The sequence below is a fragment of the Periophthalmus magnuspinnatus genome, chromosome 5 (assembly GCF_009829125.3).
Source record: "Periophthalmus magnuspinnatus isolate fPerMag1 chromosome 5, fPerMag1.2.pri, whole genome shotgun sequence".
Lineage (NCBI taxonomy): Eukaryota > Metazoa > Chordata > Actinopteri > Gobiiformes > Gobiidae > Periophthalmus > Periophthalmus magnuspinnatus.
Window position 1 is genome coordinate 31,698,697 of NC_047130.1, and position 26,442 is coordinate 31,725,138.

A 26,442-nucleotide genomic window follows, 5' to 3' on the forward strand; every position below is an offset into this window, starting at 1 on the left:
TTGCCCACATCATATAAGACACATACAAAAACACATGAAAATTACAATATATTACTTCAAAATATTTTCAAATTAAAGGTGCACTATGTAGCTTTCCTGATGTAAGATCTCACACTTGCTTCTCTCCCCGCTTTGTCCGAAATGTTCAACATTATCACATTAAATGAGACAAGCAGGTGACGCTATCAGGCCAAGTTATAGGTCAGATTTGATGAGACCCCATTCACAGTAAGAATAGCATATCTAGGGAGACAAGCAGATGGCAGACACTTGTTACATCATGAAACTTTAACTATTTAGTTAGAGACAAAATGTATACAGTTATAACAAATGCATTAAAAAGGCCATTAGAAATAAATAGTTTTTACATGAAAATGTCTAAGATTACAAACCAGCTATTAATAGCTCATGTGAGTAAATGTACCAGTTCAAAATATATATGTACTATGCTGTGATATTAAAATTTCCGTAGGATTTTAGAGAGCTACATTTTGATACTTGGTTTATTACTAACTTAAGTCCCATAAAAGTCGTACAGAAAACCATCAGTGAATCTGGAGTTAGTCATTCCTCAGTCCATTTGACAGTTACAGCTATGACCCAGATCTGCCCTCCAGCCATGACATGTTTTATTTTTTTAACAATGTCTGCTGAATTCAGCTGCTTTTGACAGTGCAATGACTTCAGGCTGAAATCTTTCGGGATCCAAAAAATCAGATAAATATACATGCCCATGATTATTCTATCTATATCTTGAGCTGTGTCCTCACATAAAAAGGTTTGTTGTATTGATGCTTGTGTAGGCAGATGTGTAAAACTATAGCGAAAATGTATAAAATGTTGAATAAACTAAAAAAGTTAGTTCATCATCAAAGTCTGGCAACATCATAAACTTGGAGTTCTTGTCAGGATTGCATAACTGTTGCAAAATATGTTTTGCCATGTGAAAACAACTGTTCCTTCTTTTTTTTGGCAGGACAGCTAAATTTAATTGAAAGAGAAGTCTACCACTGAATTTTGAAGTTTCACATCTCTTACACGACCATTATTATCAAATCCAATTGAAATGTAATTATCTGGCCAACAACCAATACATACACTACAATGGACACTACAATGTGTTCTTACAAAATAAAACTGAATTGTAAACAAAGTACTATGTGTGTAAAAATAGCCATTGTGCTTGTTGTCAGTAAAATGAATTGAAAAGGGTCAGAGCAAGATACAATAATAATGGAATGCACACTGGCAGAGTTGTTAGCCTTGAGGGTGCTCCAAATTCACCCCACTGTCCAAGGCGTACCAAGAAGACCAAAGTTATTTCCTGTGACCCAAACAAACTGTTATTTGGTTGAGCTATAACCGAGAGTACAAAAAAACAAACTAAGCAAGCATCATTTTATTTCAAATTATTATCCAAAAAAAATAAACCTAAAGTGCTGTCTGTCTGTCACATTAACTTTCCTTTGTCATTCACAATGGAAATAAAAAAAACTCACTGTTGTTTGGTCATGGTGTCAATAACTGTTTATAATTGTAAAACTGTAATGTTGTTTTTCTCACACTAAAATTTGGCATTGTGACATCCATCTGGCATTAAAGTGTAAAACAAACAAAGATATTTCACATTCTCACTTGTGGAAACGTATTGCCCTGCGATTGGTGCTGGATTGATGTGGATTGCATCATATGACAGCACAGTATCCTGACACATGAAACGTCTGTCATTAAAGTGAAATGAGCTGAAAACCTGAATAAAGTATGATGTAGAAAAAAAATGTATTTGCTATGCAGAGCCAGGTTGAATCTTGAATTGTGGGAGATTGGATCATTAGTGGTGTGATGCAATTAAAGCTGAATAATCTTAGACATAATTACTAAAGTCGCTGCAGAATAATAAGGCTGTATAAGAGTATGCTGGTCTTGGATACTTGGGCAGCCTTGCATACCAAATTAAATCAGACTTTTAAATCTTAGACACATTATAAAGTAATTGGTTTGTTGACCCTTTATGCCAGACTTTAACCAGAGTATTGTTTAGCCAGCTGTGATATCTTATCTATTGTGGCCAGTCATTTTTTTTTATTTTTATATTTGTATTCATTTATTAAAAAACACAAACAAGATCTATTTTCTATGCTGGGCCAGGCTGAAGATCTTAGAATTATAGAAGACTGGATCATTAGCAGTGTGGTGCAATTAAAGCTGTATAATAATCTTGGTCATAATTAGTCAAATCCATGCAGAATAATAAGAATGTGTATGAATATGCTGGCTCTGTGTACTTCGACAACCAAATCAAATGCGACTGAGGGAGTTTTGAATGCATGCCAGGCCAGTGAGCGCTCGTGGTGGCAGGTCCACAGCACTCCCTCAACAGGGACAGTGAATCAATACAAACTGATTACATGATTGGATCCCCTGGGCACCCAAACTTCATCAATCAATCACGCCTCCACCTTCCAGGCAGCTGCGCCTCTCCAATCACCAGCTCTGCCAGCCAAAAGGGAGGGAAACATGTGGGTGCATTTGTGTGTACAAGGAGAAGTGTCCTCTTTAAGAGACAAAACATCACAGCTTGCTAATGAGCAGGCTGGCTTTCGACGCCAAGTAAACCACGTAAAATATTGGCTTGAAGAATGCATGATTGAATTGCAGACATTTTTTTGCTTTGTTTTAAGCCAGAAACAGCTTTGCCAGTAGACAAATGTTATTTATATTTACTTCAGAAGATGAAAATCATAGGAGATTAGGAGTTGATACATTAGTTTGTATCCACTACATTAAAACAAATGTGTTTACCTGTTTTAGGTGTATAACTAGAATTCTGAGAAGAATAATTTAAAAGGTTGTCAAAAAACAAAAACAAAAACAAAAAACAACTTGTGTATACATTTGGTATGTGTAGATTTGGTGATAACTGCACATGCATGATGAGTGAAGAAGAGAGAGAAATATGGATCATTAAATATTACAATTATGTCAATCATGTGCAGACAATGTTACTGTCAATCAATCATTTTCATAAAAGGAACAAATAAATTAATGAAAAAACAAGCTACAAAACATTTGTAACATTTGCAATATATTGTGTGAAGGAGTGCCTAAATCAGATATGGACGAGGCCACAGCAGATGAATCTATAAATGCCAATTCCTTTGTAGAAGGAACCATTGAGAACCAATATAACTAACTGTAGATTCCCACACCAACAGCCGTTGTATTGTCCTGACTCCAGACAGATTTCCTACACCTCCCATTCAACGTCAGCCTTCCTGCCTCTTCCACATCAAATCTCATTCCACGGTCCCATGCAAATGCAAAGCCATTTTACTGTACATTTTTTCCCACACTCATCTCATAAATAGCACTAATGCAAACCAGAGATAGTGGACATTTCTCTGTGTGAAAACCTTGTCCAAAAGCCACAAAATAATCTGGAGAGGCAGATTAATGAGTGTGTGGTTTTCATTGAGTACCACAGGGTCAAGCCAGGGCCAAAGGAGGACGGAGCCCCGGGATAGCCCATGCTTACTGTGGGAGTGAGTCTGCTTTTTATCATTTAAAACAAGGCTGACCAGACAAAAGCCCGCTGGGACCTCGAGCAGGTTTTCAATCTCATCTTAAGCCTCACAGCCCAGTAATGAGAGTAAGTCGAGTTTAATTGGTTTTATAATGAGGCAGCTCATAGTGACACACAAACCTAGGCACGCACTCACAAAGGCACTTCAAAGACAGTTTAGGTACAACTTTATTTTGGATTTATTTATGTGTTTTCCAGGAGCCCCCCACCAAGGCAATGACCCTCTCCTCCTATGTTTTAAAAGTTTGTGACAAAACTCTAGACAAATTGGCCCCTTGTGTGGTCCAAATTATATGGTGATCTTCAAAGCGTTGAAATTAAGAGCACCAGTATATTGTTGAAGCCCATGTGTCACCAGATAATCATGCTAATAATCAAAATAACAGACTATTGTGTGTAGGGTGCATTCAGCCTTGTCCTGGTTTTAGCCCAGGTAAGTCCTGATGTAGACTTGACTCAGTTCTGGTTTAGTCAAGGTTTATTTCTAGAAGAAGATCAACTGTTCCCGTAGAACAGTTTAGTCCTCTATTTGATTTGATTGCTAATTGTTTTATTTATATGGGACATTTAAATACAACTTCAGGTGACCAAAGTGCTTCACATAAAAGTCTGCAAAAAACAAATATGCAGATAATATGATACATAGGTAAAGAACAGTAAAACGATAAAAACACCAAGATATCCTGTTGAGCTAGAATTAAATGCCAGGGAGAAGAGGTGGGTTTTCAGTGTAGTATTAAACTGCGTTAAAGACTGAGAGGATATGACAGGCAAAGGGAGTCTGGGCACAGCCACAAACGATGGAACAGCCTCCCTTTCTGATGGCAAATGTGAATGCATCCATACACACCTACAATGAAAGTGATTTTAAAATTGAGAAAAAGACAAAAACATATCACTATACCAGTGTTAGTGTGTGGACGGAGCACACATGATAATTTTAAACGTTGGATTATTTAATCTATAGTACATTTGTCTATAAGGTTCATGGCATTAAACAAACCAAATCAAGTTGCCATTAATATTGTGTGTTATTATGACCTGAGAAATTCTTTTCATCTTTGTTCCCAGCATGCCTCAGCTAACAAGGATATATATTTAACCATGAATAATATTTAAGCCAATGACAGCAGCATCCTCTTTGCTTGTGCAATAATTTAGTACAACCTGCTGAGGAAATAAACAAGCCAGCTTAATATGGATTTCCACAAACAGATATGCAACGTAAGCTCACAAGGTCTTAACTAAAACAAAATCCTTTTCCCGTGGTTTCAGTTTGCATCCTGTGCTACATTCTCATCCACCCAGAGCCAAGCAAAACACAAAAGCCAGGCTATAATATGTCATTCAAAATAAGGCTGGCGCAATTTTAAAGTTGCCAGACACTGCATGGGCTGTGATTCTGCCATGTGGAAAATAATCAAAGACTCCCAAGCAAAGGATTTAGAGGAAGTATACATATTTCTTTCCATGGCAGATTGGTAGACCTTGCTATGCAGATGATCATTGTATTTATGTGGCAACAGTAATCTAGCCCGTAAAATCATGTCCGCATGTGGGTGGCCAGTCTGTGCCCTCTAAATTCAAGTCTAAACATATGGAAGAAGATCCGGGAGGCAAGGAGCTCACTCTTCAACCAATCATTCCCAATCTGCTCTTTTAGCATATGTCTCCGATGACCAGACTGCCAGACATACTCATATGAGAAGGTTAGGTCAACAACATGCCCTCTTGTGGAGTGGAGTCTAGTCTAGTTTTATAAAACTTTCTACACTTTGTAAATTTATGGAACTTAAGTATGAATAAAATACATAAGTGAACAAGCTTAGGTCTGGATAAAGACTGTTGTTTTTTTGACCTACTGGCAAAATATAGGTCCATGGACAGTCAAAAGGGGTTCAGGAAATTAATACATTTGTTTTTGTCAGTTTTTGACCACTATCTACAAAACCGCTGCTGCTGTGAAGTAATAAAACTTCTACCCCTATATATATATATATATATATATATATATATATATATATATATATATATATATATATATATATATATATATATATATATATATATATATATATATATATATATATATATATATATATACACGTATAGGTTCAGGCAGGTACCTATTTAAAAATAGGTGAATATGTCTCTTTCATGAGTAAATTACAATTAATGCCCTTTGGCTATGTGAAATTATTGCTTTTTTCACATATATTGCTATTTTTACACATAATTTCCTTGTACTCGGGAAAATGTTAAAATAAAAATACATGCAGTTGACACAGAAAGACAGATTCTGGCACAGAGAGGTAACACTCCCGGGCTTCTCTCCATATTGTGAGACAGGAAAAGCAGCAGTAGCATACGGACCAGACAACTGGCAACCTTTAAGGCTGAGTGGCTATGCATATGGTGGGATGGCGGATGACAGCAGAGGACAGCAGACATTGATTAGCCTGTGTATCCATCACGTCTGTGTGCATGCTAATGAGATTCAAGTCAGGACGCGGTGCTCCGAAAGGCTAATGAAACCAAAAAGTCCTGTGTATTAAAGGACAGGGCTAATCCCTCAGCTATCACACCAAATGCAAATGCAAAGAGAGATGCATTGATAAGAGTACAGGGACCAAGACGTTAACAATTGGCAACTTAAAGCTGTATTTTCAAACCATGAAAGGAGGAAGTAGGTATTTAAATCTACCAAAGTTGTTGCTGATCAATCACTAAATACTGCTTTTCCAAAGTGCCCTAGATTTAAAGAATGTAAAATGAAAATGAAAGCAGATATTCATATTTACCATCACATCAGCAAACTATACACTGCCACATATACATACTGCACTCAAATTTGATGCTCTACATATATGTACTACATATTTTCATTACTATGACATATTTTGATTGATACCTATGATTTATGTGGGTTTTGCATGCTAAATTATCATTGTACTCACTCTCAAAATTGTGTGAAAATAAATACTGTGACCCACGAAAGCATATCTTTTGGTTGTTAAAAGCTTTGTCATTACACCACCCGACATCCTAGTTCATATAACCTTCAGCTGTGTGGCACACATCCAGAAACATGATCCCATACATCCATGGCACAACCGCAGTCTCCACATGGCATTCCCCACTTTGGACAACACCGTTTCCTGTTGTGTGTTTCCTGTACTCCTCCATGCTGCCCCCTCATCTCTCCAATCATTCCCATTGTTTTTTCCGATTCCCATGGCCTGACTCGCGGAGGTGGTGGGAGGAAGACACAGAGGAACAATTCATGGCACTCATATGGTCTTGGTTTGCTCCTGACCACAGTGTAGTCACAATCCAGTTGCTTTTCCATTTGTGAGACTAAGTGGTAAGAGGACACAAATTCAGAAACACCAACTGAATTGCTTAAAGGGATAAAAGAAAGATGTTATCATAAAATTGCTTTCCTTAATGCGATTATCATTTCTGAAAGTCTGCTCCACAGACCTTTTAAGACTTTGGTCCAGTTCGCTTCAAGTTGAAAAAATATATCAATCTAACCTCCAATGCGCCTATTCTATTCAGAAATGGTGCCAGGGCACAACGACTTTAATGATTTCAATCACAAAATTGCTCACTTCCTGGACTCCTCTGATCGAAACCATGACTTTGAAAAGTCCAACTCACTTATCCCTGTACTGTGGAATTCCCCCTCACCGACAACTCTCAATAAGACATAATGAATCTGCTATTTGCACATGAGCGTATTTGACTAAGGCACCATTTGCTTTGAGCTTAACATTTCCAAGCATTCCTAGAAAAGTTATGCAGGGAAGATGAGGAACTGTGCCGCAGAAACCCATATTTAAGTTTGTGTAACCTTAAAGTCATGTTTGCCAGCACAGGGCTAATTTTCTCACAGTGGTTGAGCAGTTAGGACATCGGTGGTTTGCCTGAGAGCGGTGTTGAGGGGTCGGATTTGTGATGCTTCAGTTAAAGGACACATTACTTCAGTTCAAGGCGAAGGAATATTATTTTATAGAAGACAGCTCTTTACAGAGCAATGATTTGAGCAGGTAAACTGGGTTACCTGAGACTAAACAATGAACTAAAATGTAATGCTCTGGTTAGGTAATAATAGCCCATGTCACATGTATTCAAAAAAGCTAGAGTTTTACCATAAAGACAGAAGCAGTATGACAGAGTATTGATGTAGAGATATTGATTAATTATTTCTATAGCATACACATTCATACATAGATGGGTAAAGTGTTCTACCCAAGTACACACTAACAGAACTGTTGACACAGTTGCCTCAGAAACTACAGGTAACTTTAATGTTGTTGATAAAGAAAATACATAGAAAACATAGTTTAGAGTCAAGGTTATATTTCCTCTACATGCTTCGTGAAAAAAATTTACAATGAAAGAGATACTTAGTTTTCGATTTTCTAACACAAACTTTTAATCTTTAAAAGAAAACTTAATATGCAAACTTACAATCCAAAAAGCTTGGGGCAAGCTCAGCATTAGAAGCAAACTGGATATCAACAAAACTTGAATATATTATGCACTTGGCCCTAGGAAAGGAAACAACTGTTTTTTAATAGTTTTTATTTTTTATCTGTTTTTTAAAGCACAAAAACACCCACGGCTTGAATGTTGCACTGCACCGACCTTAGTATCGATGACCATGTTGTAATACACTGCCTTGGTCCACGTTGCATCGAGCCCCACTCTATATGCCATTGTGTTACAACACTTAGAAGAAACATTTCCACACAAAATCAATTCCATTCAACACCTGTTATGTGCTTGGGACTGCTACAGGGCAAGCCAAGGTATAATGTCATTCGGCACTGGCTTGTAGCTTTCTTGCATACTAAGCTCCGGTAGCACAGGGTGAGGAGATGTAATCTGCTACCTACATAGTCGTAAAATGGACACACTATACTTGTAGAAAGTTAACTTTTTAAGGCAAGCAGTCAAACTTCAGCTATAAGGTAAGCATAAATTTGCAATGTAACTATTGACACTTCTAGATTTTATTCCAAAGCCCTTCTGGTCAATATTAGCAAACGTCTCTTAAGGGTTAGTTGTCTAGCTCTTGGTGCTTTCTAATTTAGGGAAGAAAGTACATCAGAATGCAATTTTATGATGAAAGATCTTAAGTGTAAAGCTTTTCAAGGGCAAACTAAAAGTAATGACACTCTTAGGTGCATTTGTCGAATTTATTTCTCCTCAACTGCCAACTCTACTTTTAATTGCTTGTCTCTGTTCTTTCTGCAGTGACTGTCGCCTGTTTCCTTCCACTGTCTTTTCAGATTGTGACAGATTCAAATAAGAGGGCAAAAGATAATGGGTCTCACAACGGTCCCACCTCATTAGTGCACATCATCTTAAAGTGTCCAGAAGGTTATATAAGGCCAGTCACAGTCAATGCATCACCTACAGCTGTAAATGACCGGGAAGGTAGACAGGAACTCTGACATAATGACACACAAACTATACTGAGTAATTGATAAGAAGATCCAAATGAATGCCCTACTGCATTCGGAAATGAAATGTGCTATTTTGTTCAATTTTTCAAAGAGAATTTTAATAGAGCAATCCTAAATATGGCAGGTAGTCCACTTTGAGTTGAAATTAAAGGATGACAAATGCAATGGACAGATTTCTCTACTTATCTCTCTACCCTCTAACCATAAGGTTACAGGGTCAAAAACATTTTAGTACAGAACAAAGCACTGTCCCTCAAGGCAAACCTAGGTCTGTTGCGATGTACAGACAACAAAAAGATGTAATTTAAATCAAATCTTCTTTTGGTTGATTGCTACATACAATATCTCCCACCATCCTTTGTAACCTCCCCCTGACCCTGATTCATCTCATCTTCCTATTCGCTGCATTCATCCATTCACTTTTTTTGTTTACATTCATAGTGTGCCTTACCCTATTCCATAAAGGTTTATTGCTCAAAATTTGGACCTTTAAAAACAAGCTTTCTTTCTGTGAGCAGAGTCACCTCCACAGACCTGACCTGTAACCTTACCTGATGTCATCACCAGCTCATTTGGGATATATAAGTTTAATGTCACCCTTTGGAGCATTTCAGGCAAAGCAATAGCATCTCCATGGAGACAATCAGGTGACTGACCCTCCAGCAACAAATTGACATTAAATTCACATTTCAGTGTTGTGTCTGACATAAAAAGTCAAATGAAAAATAAAAATATCAACCTTTTATTGACAGAAGCACATTCAGAACATCTCCATCTGGCCTTTTTGATATTATCTCACAACATCAAATATTTTCTTTTCACTTGACATATTCCTTCCTATCTATATAATTAAACATCTCCTCTACACATTTGAATTTGGGGTGGTCTGGCTTGATTGATAGGTAATGATGGATACAAAGGTTCCCCATGGTAATCTAGAATGGATGATGGACAGATTTGTATGCTGTGTGGTGGTTTAGTGCTGGATTTGGTTATCACCTGATCTTTTTAACTCCAGTTTACCCGTCTAGTGGTGACCTTTGCAGTGGCCCGGCTCCCTGATTGATCAGGTTGTACTTGTTGTCATGCCCCATTTCCACTGGCTGTCCATTTGGGGGTGATGGAATAGGATTAGAGATCTGACCTCTGCGCACCTCTTTATCTCCAGGGAGTTTTTTCCAAGGCTACCCATTGTGCCAGCTAGCTTCTGGTAATGTGTCATTTACATTCATTCATATGGTTACGGATCACAGAGGACTCCTCCCATCTTTAGAAGCTATTTAGGATGCAGGCACTGACAGACTAATCACCCTAACATTCATTCTATATTGGCAATTTAGAGTAGTAATAATGCATGTATTTGAAGGTAAGGCAACATTTCTGTAGAGCGCACACAGACGTTCAGCAGCAAAGGAAGCTGCCAAGAATATGTCAATAGAATATCAATGTTCAAATGGTTGTTTAGCCATTGCTGTGTCTGTTTATTTAACTGAGTTTGAGATTAACACATTTCAGTCATTCAAAACTGCATTTTTCTTTTTATTTGAAAGTTCAAGAAATCAGAGATCACACTAATACTAAACAGACTGAATATTTAACTGGAGAGACCATGCTCCAGATCTTCACAAAAGACTGTAGCTTACTTGACCTCCTCGCCCTGGCTTAACTGGTAGGATGGAAATTATCTTCCAAAGTTTGAATCTGGCACCGTACAAGTATTGTTGCAATAAAGACTAACTGTACATTGTCCTGTTGAATAACTGCATGAAAAGAAATTAATGCAATGATTTGAGTCCTACTCAGGTCATGCAGTTTAACGAGACACTGGACATACACTGTAAAACCAATGCCAGCAAAAACATAACCTCCACGATGAAGGTTAACACTAAACAACTATGATTTTTGTTTTCACCATCAAAACACTGCAGATGAATGTGTCTCCATTGTGCCTTTGTCTATAGATTCTGCGCCTCATTCTGTCCTGTCTTCCATAACCCTCTGTCACTGTCTCTTCCGCACTATCTAGTCTCTTCTGCCCCGCCGGCGTCTCCAATAAAAGAGCTGCGCCGATGTTATCAGTGCTCCCAGTGTGGACCAAGCCTATAGTGTGTGAGTGTGTCAGACAGATTGCTCCTCATAAGACTGAGGGGCCCCAGGCTAATGTCACTACAGTCCTCCAACACATCTCTCCTCACTGTGCCGCATGCTGCAAGACTAGGCAGAAAGCACAGCCCGCGGAGCTACCCAGTCTACCCAGCTCCATCAAACAATGAGTCCTACAGGAGCTCAGCAAGAATTATGATTAAAATACACTGCAATGAAAATATGGACAATGGGCTGAATCATCTGAAATAACCTATGAGAAATAATCATGGTAAAAGCAGAGTATGTAAAGAAATATTATGGTCTTGTAGACACTTATTTGTTGACTGGGTTGTTACTGTATTACTTTTTGGTGGAGGATCTGTCACCTGCTTGTCTCCATGGAGATGTAATTGCTTTTCCTGGAATATTACGCAGAATGGCATTAAACCTAAACAAGCAGGTGACGCCATCAAGCCAAGTTACAGGTCAGATCAAACCCTACTCACAGTATTAAAAACGAATACTTGTTTTTGAAGGTAATATGAGTATTAAAAAAAAAACAAGGCCTGAACAATGTGGCTAATATCTCACTTGTTCGGGCTCCCTGAGGTCTAAATAGAGAGTCTAATCAACATAAGGAACCCACATGAAGAGGCAGGAGATGTAGTAGTCATCAGTAAAGTGGCTCTTGAAACACATTGTCATGCTAAAACCACTGAATCAAAAAATCCACATTCTTTACACAATGGCACTGGAGACAAAGCTCTGTAACATGCAACAGCATAAATGAAGGTCGGTTTTGTTTCAAGATAATCGAGATTTAAATGAATTAGTCCTCATTGTTGCTCACCAGAACCAATCATGAAAACATGTTTTGGATGGGAGATAATTACTCCTTTATTCCATTACTGACACAAATTGTAAGTCTATAATCACACTGAACAAAACAAGATCATTTTGATGTAAATTGAGACTAGGTTTAAAGGTACACTGCCCTTTTTTTGCAGAATGGCGCATCCCCATCTTGTCTCCCCAGGGATGTTATTGTCATGAAAACACTTGTAATTGAATAAATGCCAGATGGATGTGTTATGCCATACTGTGGAACACTTTAGACAAAGAAATGCAATGTCTAAAAAGACAAACAGAGACCACCAGAAAAGTAACATTTATTCTACATGATTCTATACCCCTAATTCCAATGAAGTTGGGACGCTGTGTAAAACTTAAAAAAAAAAAAAAAAGGCAGAATATAATGACTTGCAAATCCTTTTCAACCTATATTAAAACTGAATAAACTACAAAGACATGATATTTAATGTTCAAACTGATAAACTTTATTGTTTTTATGCAAATATTCACTCATTTTTAATTTGATGTCTGCAATACGTTCCAATAAAGCTGGGACAGGGGCATGTTTACCACTGTGTTACATCACCTTTCCTTTTAACAACAATTAATAAGCGTTTGGGAACTGAGGACACTAATTGTTGAAGCTTTGCAGGAAGAATCCTTTCCCTTTCTTGCTGAATGTACAACTTCAGTTGCTCAGTAGTCTCCGTCGGGCATTTAGGGTCTCCGTTGTCGTACTTTGTGCTTCATATGGCGCCATACATTTTCAATGGGAGACAGGTCTGGACTGCAGGCAGGCCAGTCTAGTACCTGCACTCTTTTACTGTGAAGCCACTCTGTTGTAATACGTCCAGAATGTGGCTTGGCATTGTCTTGCTGAAATAAGCAGGGACGTCCCTGAAAAAGATGTTGCTTGGATGGCAGCAGATGTTGCTCCAAAACCTGTATGTACCTTTGAGCATTAATGGTGCCCATTAATGGTGCCCCATGGGCACTAACACACCCCCAGACCATCACAGATATTGGCTTTTGAACTTTGCGCTGATAATAATCCAGATGGTCCTTTTCCTCTTTGAAATGAAGGACACGACGTCGATGATTTCCAAAAACAATCTGAAATGTGGACTCGTCAGACCACAGCACACTTTTCCACTTTGCGTCAGTCCATCTCAGGTGAGCTCGGAAAAAAGCCGGCGGTGGCTTTTGCTTTGCATGATACAGTTTTAACTTGCACTTGGAGATATAGCAACAAACTGTGTTAACTGACAATGGTTTCCTGAAGTGTTCCTGAGCCCATGTGGTAATATCCTTTACACATTCATGTCTGTTTGTAATACAGTACCACCTGAGGGGTCGAAGGTCACAGGCATTCACTGTTGGTTTTCGGCCTTGTCATTTACGTGCAGAGATTTCTCCAGATTCTCTGAATCTTTTGATGATATTATGGACCACAGATGATGAAATAACTAAATCCCTTGCAATTGTACGAGAAACGTTGAGAAATCTTGTTCTTAGACTGTTGGACTATTTGCTCACACAGTTGTTCACAAAGTGATGAACTTCGCCCCATCCTTGCTTGTGAATGACTGAGCCGTTCGGGGATGCTCCTTTTATACCTAGTGATGACACTCTCCTGTTTCCAATGAACCTGTTCACCTGTGGAATGTTCCAAACAGGTGTATTTTAAGCATTCCTCAACTTTCCCATTCTTTTGTTTTCCCCTGTCCCAGCTTTATTGGAACGTGTTGCAGGCATCAAATTGAAAATGAGTGAATATTTGCATAAAAACAACAAAGTTTATCAGTTCAGTTTGAACATTTGTGGAGTGGTAACACCACTAAAGAATGCATGTTTTAAAGGTGTTTCTGAGAAATAAAAACACCTGCAATGAAATTCAACATGATAGATATATTTAATCCCATTCAGGGAGCTTTTACAGGTAAAGCAATAACAACTTCATATAGTGGACCTCAGCAGAAAAGTTTTGTATGTATGATGTAAAGTAATCAAAATTGCTTTACAATTGAGATGAAAAGGGTGAATGCTCTCTATCTATATCTAAGGAACTATCAAATCCCAGTTCTCTTCTCTTGTGCCTCTCAGTCGAGTTGATCCTTACCTTTTTGATGCGTCCACTCTTGGTCCCCAGAAAAACCACGCTGTGCCCATTGTAGATGTAGGAGGTGACAGAGGTCAGTCTGTCCCGTCCCTCAGTGAACACAGTGTGCCCTGTCACCAGCTGGGACCCCCCTAAGGGCTGGTTTATGTCCAGGCCACAGAAATGGTCATCGATGGGAACAGGCTGAAAACAGAAGGACAGGGATAAAGGTCGCATTCATATGATGTCATAACAACATGGGACAATCAGATAATCATTTCATGCTCAAGTCTGACTGATGATTGGACATGAGACAGAACAGATACAAACCAGTGGTATGCATGGAATTTGCAGTTTTAATAAATGTATTATTTTGTTAAAAGCCACCTCTATACTTACTTTGTAGACTAGAGAACGAGACAGATGTTTACATAATTTATAATAAACAAATTGTGCAGTTCAGCAGTTGGTTTCATCCATTTTTTGTTTTATTTGCTCACTGTCATTATAGCACTGCTTTTCTGAATCACAGTTTGTCAAGAGATGTAACATAAGATGTTGTTTTATGTTGTCCCATAACGTCAAAGAAAGTTCCTCCTTTGTGAATATAGTTCACTGACAATGGCAATAAAACTTATTCTGATTCTGAAATAACCACCATTAACTCTTTTTTGCCAAATGTAAACACAGAAATAAAATCTTGTGGCATACTTATTATTTTGGCTTTGTCGTAACAAAGTCTAGGCAACTTGGCGATACAGGTGTAGTTACTGTTTTGTCTATATTTTACATATTAGTTCAAGCATGAGTCCATTCAGATTTCAGGTATTTGAGTTTTTTTACTATTACTTTAAGGACAGGTGGCAATTGGAGTGAACAGACTGGAAAACATTGGTTTAGGGCAAAAATAATATCAACATAACAGAATAAAATACATATCTGCTAGAACCAATTAACTTCTAAAAATGTATTATATTATGGTATTATTCAAGCACACAGGCAAAATCACAATTGTTGTAAGTTGTTACAAAGACCCGTACAACTTACCACACTCGGCTTTTAAAGATATGTCTGTTATAATCAGCTTTACAAGCAACACCAACCCTTGCCCTTCAACTAAGTTTTTGACATTTCATAAAACTACTTATGAGTGGGCTGGGGTGATTTTTTTGGGGGGGTGCAGCAAGTAACAAGAGTCTGGGGAAGAGCAGGGAGCACAGATGATGACCAAGTAAGAATGACAGATCTGAGAAAGTGGTTTCGAGCTGATGACAGAGAGGAAAAAAGCGCAAGTGCAAGACAGAAAATGACTGAGATGGCTTCAGACACTTACGCATATGAGAAGAGCACTCAAACTGACTTGGACTAAAACCAACGTGCATTAAGCTCAAGGTTTCTAGGTTAAAATGGCTACTTCAAATGAGCTTGTATTTATCAACAAGCCTTGGAGCGGGCCAAGTTGTGAGGTCGACTAATTGCAAATGGCAAACACATGAAACGGTATGTGTTTTGCATGCGTTTTCTGTGATTCTGAGGTTGCTTGATCTGACATCACACAAACACACAGCGCAATAGATGTCAGGTTGTGATTAGGCATCAAAGAGCAGCGTGTTTAGCAGTCCAGTTACATTGCGTTACATGCACATCATATTGCTGCTAATTGCTTGTCATTTATTATATAAATCTTTCTTCTTGGATAATTCTTTATTTTAGAATTGGTATTTTCTGTACAAATGTGGGTTTTTCTTCTCTCACACACAAATTCATGCCTTGATTTTGTTGAGTCTGGCAAAAAATAAGCATGATAAAAATAAATGTGGTATCAGTCAGTGATAATAATAGATATTTCAAGCAAAGTTCTGGAAGAGCTGCTGGCGGTAAATGCATTATACTTGACAAAAAACATTTAAAATATGAAAATTTCTCAATGAACATGCACCAACTGGCCGCCATTAACTTAAAAGCTATAACCATGCATAGTTTGAACTAACTGTATTCAAATGGCTCTCTACCTGCCAAACTAGAAATTGTATTATGACCAAATTAGCTTCATAGTGGGAATGGACCAAACTGCATGGCGGAATGTACCAGAATAGTGTGGCAGTGATGAATATGATTGTTTTGAAGCTTTTCTGAACCAAAGCTGCTCATTATACAGAATTACAGCTTTCCCAAAGGTCAGGCTTGGACCTTTGCAAGAATAAATCCTTTCTGAAGATCAAGAGCAGGTCTCAGAAGGCCCAAATTCAGCGGACAGCGACTTGAAGAGAAGAAGAGAGGAGAAAGAGGAGGAGGGAGGAATGGCAGCCTAAAGCTCTGAATGGACTCAAAGCCTCATACAAAACTCTGTGATTAGGGCTGTGAATTAATCTCCTCCAGCTCCTACGCTCTAGTGGGACCCTAAAATCATGAATGATGTCTTGAGCCCAGCTTTGCCTATCAGCTATTTAGGCAGCAACAACAATAGTGGTTTACATGAAGGAAAGGCCACTGAGTGAATCTACACAATGGTTGAAGACAAAGTAATGGAAAGAATAACGTATCACAATTATCAAAATAAAGCACACAATAATATGTTTGATAAGTGTCAGTTTGAAACAAAACTTAACTAACTAGAATTCTATATCAACTTTATAATATTGTCAGCATGGTCATAGTGGAGTGGCTATTATTCTTAACATAGCCCTACTGTTGAAACAAACAAACAAAATACTTTTTTCTCAAAAAGATACTCACAGCCTTGGTGCATTGGACGTCCTTCCCCAGCAGCCAGTGCAGCTCCAGGTGGCCCTCGCCCTGGTAGCAGGACTGCAGCCGCTCCTTGATCCGAGTGTTGATGTCTTGTATGGTGAACACGCACAGGGCAGAGTGATCCGGAGGGTCATTGTACTGTTTCTGCCCTTTAGAGAAGACTGTGTACAGCACATCTTCCTGAGCACTGATGTTCAGAGCCCGCGCCAGGACTCGACCTGCCTTTGACAGGTGCGCTGCCTGCAGCAGCCGGTACTCTTCACCTCTGTGCATGCAGCCCACCGGGAGCGACACGTATGAATGGAACTTCTTGTCACCTTTGCAGAGGCGGATGATTCGGGAGGTGTAAAACAGGTCACCGGGGGAGCTGCCAGCGGGCATCCCATTCTCAGGGGTCTCCGGCTGTACAGTCATGAAGTAGACAAAGCTGCCACTAGCAAACCCATAGATGTAGTAGATATCAAAGTGTGGTACAAGAGCCAGAGTGTCCGAAGGAATTTTAATGAGAGATGACACAAAGTCAGTGTGAAGCTCATAGTCCAACATAGCAGAGGATTCTGGGTCACGAGGAAGCTTACGGCTGGAGATGGTTGGAAAATAATCTTGTTTGCCTCCAACAGCAGTACCTATATACAAAGTAGCATCTTGGCCTTGAGAGGGCACCACCACCCCAAACATAGTCCCAGTCTGGTTATCACTGGACAGATAGTGTTCTTTCTTATGTGTGGGCTCTACAAGGATGAACAGGTCATCCAGCCTCATGAGTTTGCAGACCCCCTGGTACAGACTTCCACAGGCCAGCAGCCGATTGTGTGAGTAGTCAATGAGCAACAGTTTATTTACATTGTCTGTGGAGGAGAGTGGCTCAGAGCAGGGCTGGACAATAAGAGGAGGGTAACAGGCTTTGTTGTCATACTCTGGTCCAGTGTCATGGGAGACCAGCAGGGTAAGATTTGAGGATAACTTGTAAATGCGATTGACCGCTCCCACATACAGAGCTCCGGTGGACTGGTGCACTGTCAGGTGGTTCAGAGACCAGTCCCTCCTCTCTGACTGGAACGTGTTCAGAGTCTGACCAACAGTTGTTTTCTGATTCACACAAATTAAAGTTAATAATAACAGCGGCAGGGGCCATGACATGACTTTTAGTGGATTACGATCCTTTGAGAGGCCACAATAAGTCCTTCCTTTGTCCGAGCACGCTTCCATCCCAGCGGGTCCAAAATAATTGAAGTCAAACTAGTAAACAGGTGGTTATCTGTCAGATAGTTGGAAAGAAATGAAAAATATTTGCCTTGAGACACCACACAGGTTCCTCTCCAATGATCTTCACATCATTCTGAAAGAAAAAAAGAGAGAGAGTTGAGTTTTAGCTTAGAAATGAAGGTGATATCAGAGTGTCATTAAACTTTTCATGTACAAAACTACAGCACAAAGTTTCAAAGGAACAAGTAATGGTTGCTCAAGCTGTCTTCACATATTTACCACCAGTGTAGCAGTGTTCTCTTTATCAGCACAGGGGCTCATTATATTTGCCTCTGTAAGAAAGAACTGTCTGTAGCCTATTACTTGAACAAAGCGCAGGCACAATGCAGCTCAGCCTACCCTCTGTTTGGGTGGCTAATTAAATGATCCAAATGTATTAATTATGCACCCATATTTGGGTCTCTGTGTTTTCCCCCCCCTCCCCTGTCTTGTTCATTTAAATGGTTGAATCCAGAAGGAATTAATCACTCCAATGTTGCAGCCGACATTCCAAAATTAATCTGGCTTTTTTTTCATTGGATGGCATTGGAAGTCATCAAGGATTCAGCCTGCATCAAGCCTCACACAACCCTCTTTAATTTCATTAGCATATTTTATGTTGCTATTTCCAAGGGGACAAACAATGACCCTCAAACCAGCTATAGAAGGGAGAATGAATGAGCCACAGTGGGAGCCTGAAGACAGATGTTTGATATGCCATTGTTTCTTGTCTTTGTGCCTGGCATGTTTATATTTATCATGCATGTGGCAAAGTCGAAACAGTAAAACGCATTTCAATCTGAGAATAAAAGAGGAGATTTACAGAAGGCAGCACAAAAGCAGCGGGATACAGCTACTCGCAAATGCAGTTACTTCATCAAAGGCCATTAATGGAGTCGTAAAACTGTCATACATAGGTGGAGGGGGCATAAAATAAGGCACCTATCAGAAGACAACACGATCTTTTAGACTCTCGTGTCATTTTTCATTGTACACTGCCCTTGCACTTAAAAATATCACTAACCCACAAAAAATATCTCCCAAATTGTCCATAGATCATGTACCAATGATTGATTTTGATACTAAGGAAAATGCTTGATGATCAATTCCGATTTTGATACCACATTCATAATACATATTTTTTATTAGACCACACGATGTCATTTTCAACACAAAATTATAGTTTGTTAATATAGTTTCTGGAACTGGGTCTGATATAATTATTCAGTAAAATCAAAAGTTTGCTGATTTTCAATATTAGTATTAGTATTTGGGTAAGCATAAAAGCAACTTTTGGCAGTGTCCCCAGTAAACAGGATGACGGCTCAGTGCCACTCATTGGTATAAGTAAAGGTTAAGTGAAGACAGGCGTGTCAGGTGCTAATGTGGGGGTCAGGGCGCTGTGGGGCTGTGATGGAGAGGTGGGTTTGGCTGACCAACAGGATGTCCTGCTATGGGTTTGAGCACGGGCCAAGGACAAGAGCGGATGGACAGACACTGAGAGGCCTGGTTCATCTCCAGCTCCACTCCAGCGTCTCCTGTCCATCTGTCCTCACCACACAAGGCACTAAAGGGTCTCGGCATATTTGACTCAGTCTGGCAGGATCTGAGGGTGAATCTGCCCTACTAATTATACATTTAAAGCTAAAAACTACTTGGCAAAGTGTTTACACTAAAAACTACTTGGCAAAGTGTGTAAAGTAACAATTTGCTCAAGTTTATGTAGGAGAGAGGTTAAGTATTCAGTTGATAAAATGAGTCAAAACTTAAAAATAGTCTCCAGATCAGAAGGCAATGACATTACATTCATTAGAGTTTACTTCTACTGAATGGGTTTTGGAAATTGGAAGTAGGATCAAAGCAAATTCAATTCAATATCAAAAAGAAAATGTTCACACAAAAACTAGATCCAACCTTGCCATAAATGTCAATTGTTAGACCTACCATTTTATATTATTGAGAAACACAAACAAAAAAATGCTACTTAAAAAATAAATAAATAAATAAAATGATAACACAACATTATAAATGAAATCATCTTAAATGCAGAGTTGTATTAGGAAAATGGGGAACATGACTTCCTCTACAATAAGTTATGGTAAAACGTGGTATTTAGTTTCTTCTGGGCTTTGCTGTTAAAGGTTTCCTGTCTGGGCACATTATTCATATGAAGATTTTGATAGTATGTTATGTGCAGTGTTTTTCTTTTCTTTTTCTTAAAAATATCCTTGGATTATCTATTTGCGAACAATTCAACTATGTCTGTTTATGCACACTTCATTTCTGCTTTTGTGTCCAGGTTTCACAATAACAGCAAACACAACATAGACAAACTGAATGTTTTCAAAAGAGGTTTTGTTTGGTTCATAATACAATTTTGAATGGTTTGATTTGGTTTGTCTTATTTAATAGCCAAAATGTGAATGCCAGAATGCATTTTTCCAATGTGTTCCAATGATTATGGAAGAGTACAAAGAGTTGGAATGATGTTAGGAATGAATCATTGTTAACAAAGGTGAAATACTGTGCTATGGCTTGGACCAACAAACCACCAAAAAACCTTCCCGAAAACCAATCTCCATTGTCCAAGATTTAAATACAAAATACAACACAGGTTGGTTTTGCAATTTCCCTCAGAAGTAGTTACTTATCAGATTACATTTTGAGTTACATTGCCATTTTGTCTCAAGACAGAAGATGTGTGTTAGCCCAAAATCCAGCTGTGACAAGATGAAATGTTGTTATAGAAATCAATAGAGATTTTACGCATGGGTAATGATCCAATTTTGTTCTGGTTATGATCAATGTTCACATTTCCCTCTCCTGTACAAGAATAAAGACATATATCTCAACGACATGACAGCAGATATCAGATTTGTGTCTACAAAGTTATCCCATGACCTTTAGGAACTTGACACCAGCAGTGCCACTCGGGGGTTAATTCAGTGTGGCCAAACTCCTTTGTGGATTACAAAAATGCATAGGGAAAATAAAATAGGAAGCAGCATTGGAAGAGGAGACAGACAGGCATGCAGGAGGCAGTCTCAGCCTCATCGCTTCATCCATTTGGGCTGCGGCGGCTTTGGTCACGTCTTAGGCGTGCAGTCATGCTGCTCAGTGTTTACCCGGGATTACAGAGGCAGCTCTTGGCCCCGCTGAATTCTTCGCCTCGCCACTCAGACATGCTCCAGCCGAGACGTGACTCATTCAAACACACAGCACACAGGAGCGCCCCCTGGGGACACGTGCTCTCAGCGGGCACCAATCACAGCCAGGGGAGACAGAGGAGAAGGAGGATCTGGACCTTGACAAACATGACCTCTGACCTGGATGGAGATCAGTGGAACTAAAGCCATTCTATGAAGTAATCTTAAATCATATGTGACGTCATTGTTTCCTGACTTAATTCTATTTATGAAATTCACTTGATAGATTTTCATTGATTGTAGGCTGGTCTAGTAAAACAAGTAGACAAAATTACATTTGGACTGCAGATATTGCAATAACAATTACATTAGATTTACAATAGATTGTGTAGCCCTAATGGTTATGGATTTTTCTCTTAATTGTCCCAAATCCATAATGCCAATCAATACTGTTCCAATGTTAAAAGATTATTTGTCTGCAAAATCAGTTTTCTTGCTTGAACAATCTTGAGCTACAATACCATTTCTGTGGTAAATTGGCAAGAGTCAATTTTGTGTGTTTCAACTTTTATCATTGATTGCATAAGTTATTTTTTTCAAATAGTTTTAAGGGCCAAGGCAATAACTTCAAGGAAGCCTGATTTTAATAAAGCAATGGTACAAAACAAACCTCTTGCCTGAATTAAGACTGAAAATCAATGTGACAAAAATGCTATCCTAAACCAAATCTTTGCAAAAAATATTCAGTTTGTTAGAGTTGGATTTGTGAATTTATGCGGAATCAAAATGTTTTGAAAATCTGTGTCATAATAACAGTAAAGGTCACTAGATACAGCACAGTCAAGACACTGGTGATGGCATCATAAGTGAAAACACAAACTAGCTGTTTATTATACTGCTCACTCACTAGGGACAAAGCAGCTTCACCTTACACTCACCACAAGCTACTCTGCAAAAGATAGAAAGATGGAGAAAGATTCTATGGAAACATATGAAACTAAATTGTTTTATACATTTTAGGCTTAAGTTTTCTTAGTTTTTATCATTAATAGCTTGTACTGCAGCAGTTGGTAATGGGAAAATATTCAAACATCAACGTACGAGAGGAAGACAGAGAAGCCTGGCCAATTGTATGTTTGGGCCTGGCTTATCTGTTACTTATAAACACCGTCTTCTGGTATATGCAAACATTTAGAGGTTTGCAATATTGACATAAAATAAATATGAGATAATGAAATTAATATTTTTTGTGGACTATTGCAATGATAAATTAAACTGGCAGAAATGCATGTCTGTTGAGGTTAAAAAAAAAAAAAAAAAGTAAAAAAAAACATGGACAGTTTCCTTGTTTGAAATATTACACTGTAAGTTTTTTTTTTAGCCAACTCTTTTTCCAGCCTTTTCTTTTTATTCTGAACCATACTACAAATATCCATTACAACAATTGTAATATTATGAAATGTTCTTATTATACCTCCCACCAGCAGGATTGTTTTCATGTATTTTAGCATTACAGTAGAACAAACTTCTGACATGGTTGTGCCTACTATGTTTGATGGGATATTTAGTGGGTGCTGAATCACATGAGCGCTTCACTGGGGGGAGGGCTACCGTTGTACCAATTACACATGAATGAACTGCCGGGCGTCAGTCGCAACAGAACTTGACTTCCAAATGAATAAATGAAGGCAATTAGTAGGCCTGTGTTCAATGTTGTGAGGCCAGAAGTAGGTCAAACATGCCCAGAGTGGCAGAGGATGGGGGGGTATGCACAGCAGGCTGAGGACAGAAGACCCTCGCTGTGACCAGTGATGAGTTAGAGAATTGTAGGACGTAGAAATGCCATATTCATTAACAGGGTCTTTTATGTAAATGTCAGAGCAAGTCACAAGAGACTGAGGAGTTTATTAAAAAGTGAGTGTTGTGATATGGAGCCATGTTTTAGTGAGTGACAAAAGTGTCCTACAGGCAAAAGCTCCCTAATGCTTTAATAGTAACACTCAAAATAAGGTCAATAGAGGTAATGTATCAGATCATCATTACTTAAAGAGACCCCTAATAATGCTGTACTCTTTTCACATGCACACTCGACTGTTCAGGTTTGACAGTAGTAAGTATAGCTGTGCAGCATAATAAAGGTTCTCAGCTTCTATATTCTCAAACCTTGAGGGGCCATTTAATGTGGCGTTTGCATGTTCTCCTTCTGCCTTTACGTTTTCTTTGGGTGTTCAGGTTTTCTCTTACCATACTCTAACAACATACAAGAGGACTTACTCTGCCCAGAACCCCCCAATAATGTGGTAAATCGGCAAGATTCAATTTTTGTGTTTCAAGTAATTGTTATTTTTATCATTGATTACCCAGCAGCTATTTTTTCCAATTAGTTTTAAGCGCCAGGGCAATAACTGTGGGGAGGCCTGTTTTCAATAAAGCAATGGTACAAAACAAACCTCTCGCTTGAATTAAGATCCATGAGACAAAAGTGCAATCCTAAACCACATTTTGTTGTAAGAGCTACATGAAAGTACCTTAGTTCTAGCATTTACTATTACTACTGTTTACTACTTCCAACCTCGTTGCTTTTAATCACCAAGGACTAATTGGGTAACACTTTTTTTTTTTTTTTTTTTGCCAGTCCCAAGTCTGGATAAACAGAGAGATTGCCTTGAGAAGACAGATATTTAGGTTAAAGCTTTTTCTTAATCAGTATGCAAATGACAGCCGACCCAGACAGAGAAAAAATATGAATTTATGAAGCATAAAAGCACCATTTTGTTCGATAGTTTCCCAGCTTTACTGCTTATGTTAATTTTGATGCAGCACAAGAGATTTAGCTCATCATATAATTATGCTCCATAGTAAATTTAAGCAGAAACATTTTCTTGAGACGAGGGAATTCTTACAAACAGCATTTAGATTGATGATCCAAGTCTGAAGCTAGTGCACTCACTGTAAATTCATTCCACTGGCAGCCTTCTTGGCACTGCTCATGCATCATGTTACATTAATAACAAGTAGCATAATTGCCTTTTTTCCATATTTGTTGTTTGGTTTATTGGTCATTGCAGATATTGGGGCTTTTATGACTCTCAGCTTGGCTACAAATCTTTCCGGTGGAGTGGGGGAGGCTGTCCAGTGGGACCAGTAAAACAACGGCATGTCACTGCAACGCACTGTGCCCCTAATAAGAGCAGGATGCTGGGTACAAGCAAATGTGGCTTGGGGGAGCCATTCCAGCACATCACCAGCCTACCATCGTCAGCATCCCACCTCTGCGCCACATGCCATTATCTCAGCATATGCATAATACATGTAGATACAGCCCTATATCAAAAACTGCAAGTCAAGACCGTGGGTCTCCAGCTGCTCCTCCTACCCTTTCTCCATCTCTTCCATAAATCTCATTGTCGTTCTTCTCTGGCTAATGGTGACCCCAAGCTGGCCAAAGCTAACCGCCGAAGCCGCTGCATTGCATATATGATGAGAGAAAGAGGGGGGAAAAGTCAAAGTGACCTCCAGTGCCGTGATGTAAACCCATGCAGTCCAAGTGCAATAGGCAGCTTCTTCTATTATTCAGCAACCACAGAATAAGGCAGACTAAGGGGCTGCAAGAAAGTGTAGACCAGGCAGGGATATTTCTTAAGTGCACAAAGAAAGAAGACGGGATAAACAGGAGGAGATGGACGGCTACTAGGGGCCGGGTCAGTGGACTCGTACAGCTGTAAGGAATGAAGAATGACTATAGTGAAATCTGAGAGGTAGTTTCTTTGCTTCAGAGCACAGATGTAACAGGATTCAACCTTTTTATTTGCGTCAATAACTTTGAACCAAAGGCTCTGTTCACAGATTGGTAGTAATACAATCTACAGTCAGTTGTAATTTAACTATGACTCACCAAACATTTTCAGGGTCATTAAAACTGATTTAAGAAAAGATTTCAGGTAATTTTACTCAAAAAGAGGAAAAAAATCACATTTGAAAACCATTTCAGCAGCCATTTTTGAGGTGAACAGCAAAAAGTGAATCTTAACAATCTGAAAGGTCGTTGGCATTCCATAAAACTTACGAATCTACTACTGTAATCAAATAGGTCAACAACTTCCTTAAAACCAAACTAAAACTATAAAATGCTGTCTCATATGAATCTTCCTCCCCATGAAGACATGAATGTGTTAAGACAAATCTTGAGAGTATGGTTGTCTTGGTCTCCGTGTATATATTTTTTCTTTATTTACAGTAAATTCAGTGTTGCTTTATAACCATCAATAACCAAGGTCTCTGTATGTACAAATGAGAGAGATAATTCAAATCATTGATGCAGTGCAGGCATGAGAAGCTATGCATATGTCCATAATTCCCACACCACTAGACACTGATATCAAAGAACTTATTCCTGAGATGTCTTCTGCTTGCTTTCTTCCTCTCTACTTGCCCATATGGCTTCACGGAGCAGGGGGATGGCAAGGTCTGAGGAAGCTGGCACAAATAATTACGATCAAAGAAATTACAATGTAAAAGGAACAGATGCTGCCTTCAGTGCTGACAAATCACTGCAGTGTGAGGACATGCAGATTTACAGAGAAGAGGTGGGGATATTTCTCACGCACAACTTTTTTTCTCCCTTTCTAAGTATCTCCTGCTCCAAAACCCATTAAACATTTAATCCATGGGGCAAATACAGCTTTGGAAAGGCCATTCACCCAAAAAGCTGTACAAATACAAGCATCTGCCCAGATTATCACAGTCTGTCTCCACGGTTGACCCAGCTCAGTCTGGCCCTAATTGTACACACAGCCATGTAACTCTATCCTGCTGCCTATCAAGTAAAATTTTCAAGAATAGAAAGGCTAGGGAAAAAAATACAAGAAACAAGTGAGACGATCAATACAATAGGTGAGATAAACAATTTTAGCCAATTTATGGTAGAGTTCATATTCTCACATAGGCATTTAAGACAAATGTTAAAAAGGAAAATCAGCCTTTTGTTGTGTTTAGTGGGTTAATCGGTCACACGTCTTTTTATATTTAAAAATGACTAAGATTAGTAACATTGTTCAGTTCTTTTCACCACTAATTGTATTTTCAAATTCTAGTGTTGCTTGTGATGCCACACAGATCAGATGGCGTCTGGAGATTCTGGGTCAGGGTTTTGGGTAACCTCAAAGGACTGCAGAGGGCATTGGGGAGGGAATGATGGCTCAATTT

General features: G+C 38.9%; 2 protein-coding genes across 2 annotated transcripts in view; one reads left to right on the top strand and one right to left on the bottom strand.

Annotated features, from left to right (window-relative positions):
• Positions 1-18,102, bottom strand: part of LOC117371263 (plexin-A2-like) — a 64,761-nt gene extending 46,659 nt beyond the window's left edge. Inside the window, exons 1-2 of the mRNA XM_033966904.2 lie at positions 16,832-18,102; positions 14,117-14,299 (exon numbers count right to left, since the gene is read on the bottom strand). Coding sequence (XP_033822795.1) covers positions 14,117-14,299; positions 16,832-18,055 — 1,407 coding nt within the window. The 5' untranslated portion in view covers positions 18,056-18,102. The remainder of the gene's footprint in view (positions 1-14,116; positions 14,300-16,831) is intronic.
• The window catches only part of yod1 (YOD1 deubiquitinase), a 132,629-nt gene that overhangs the window by 61,737 nt on the left and 44,450 nt on the right, over positions 1-26,442 (top strand). The window lies entirely within an intron of this gene.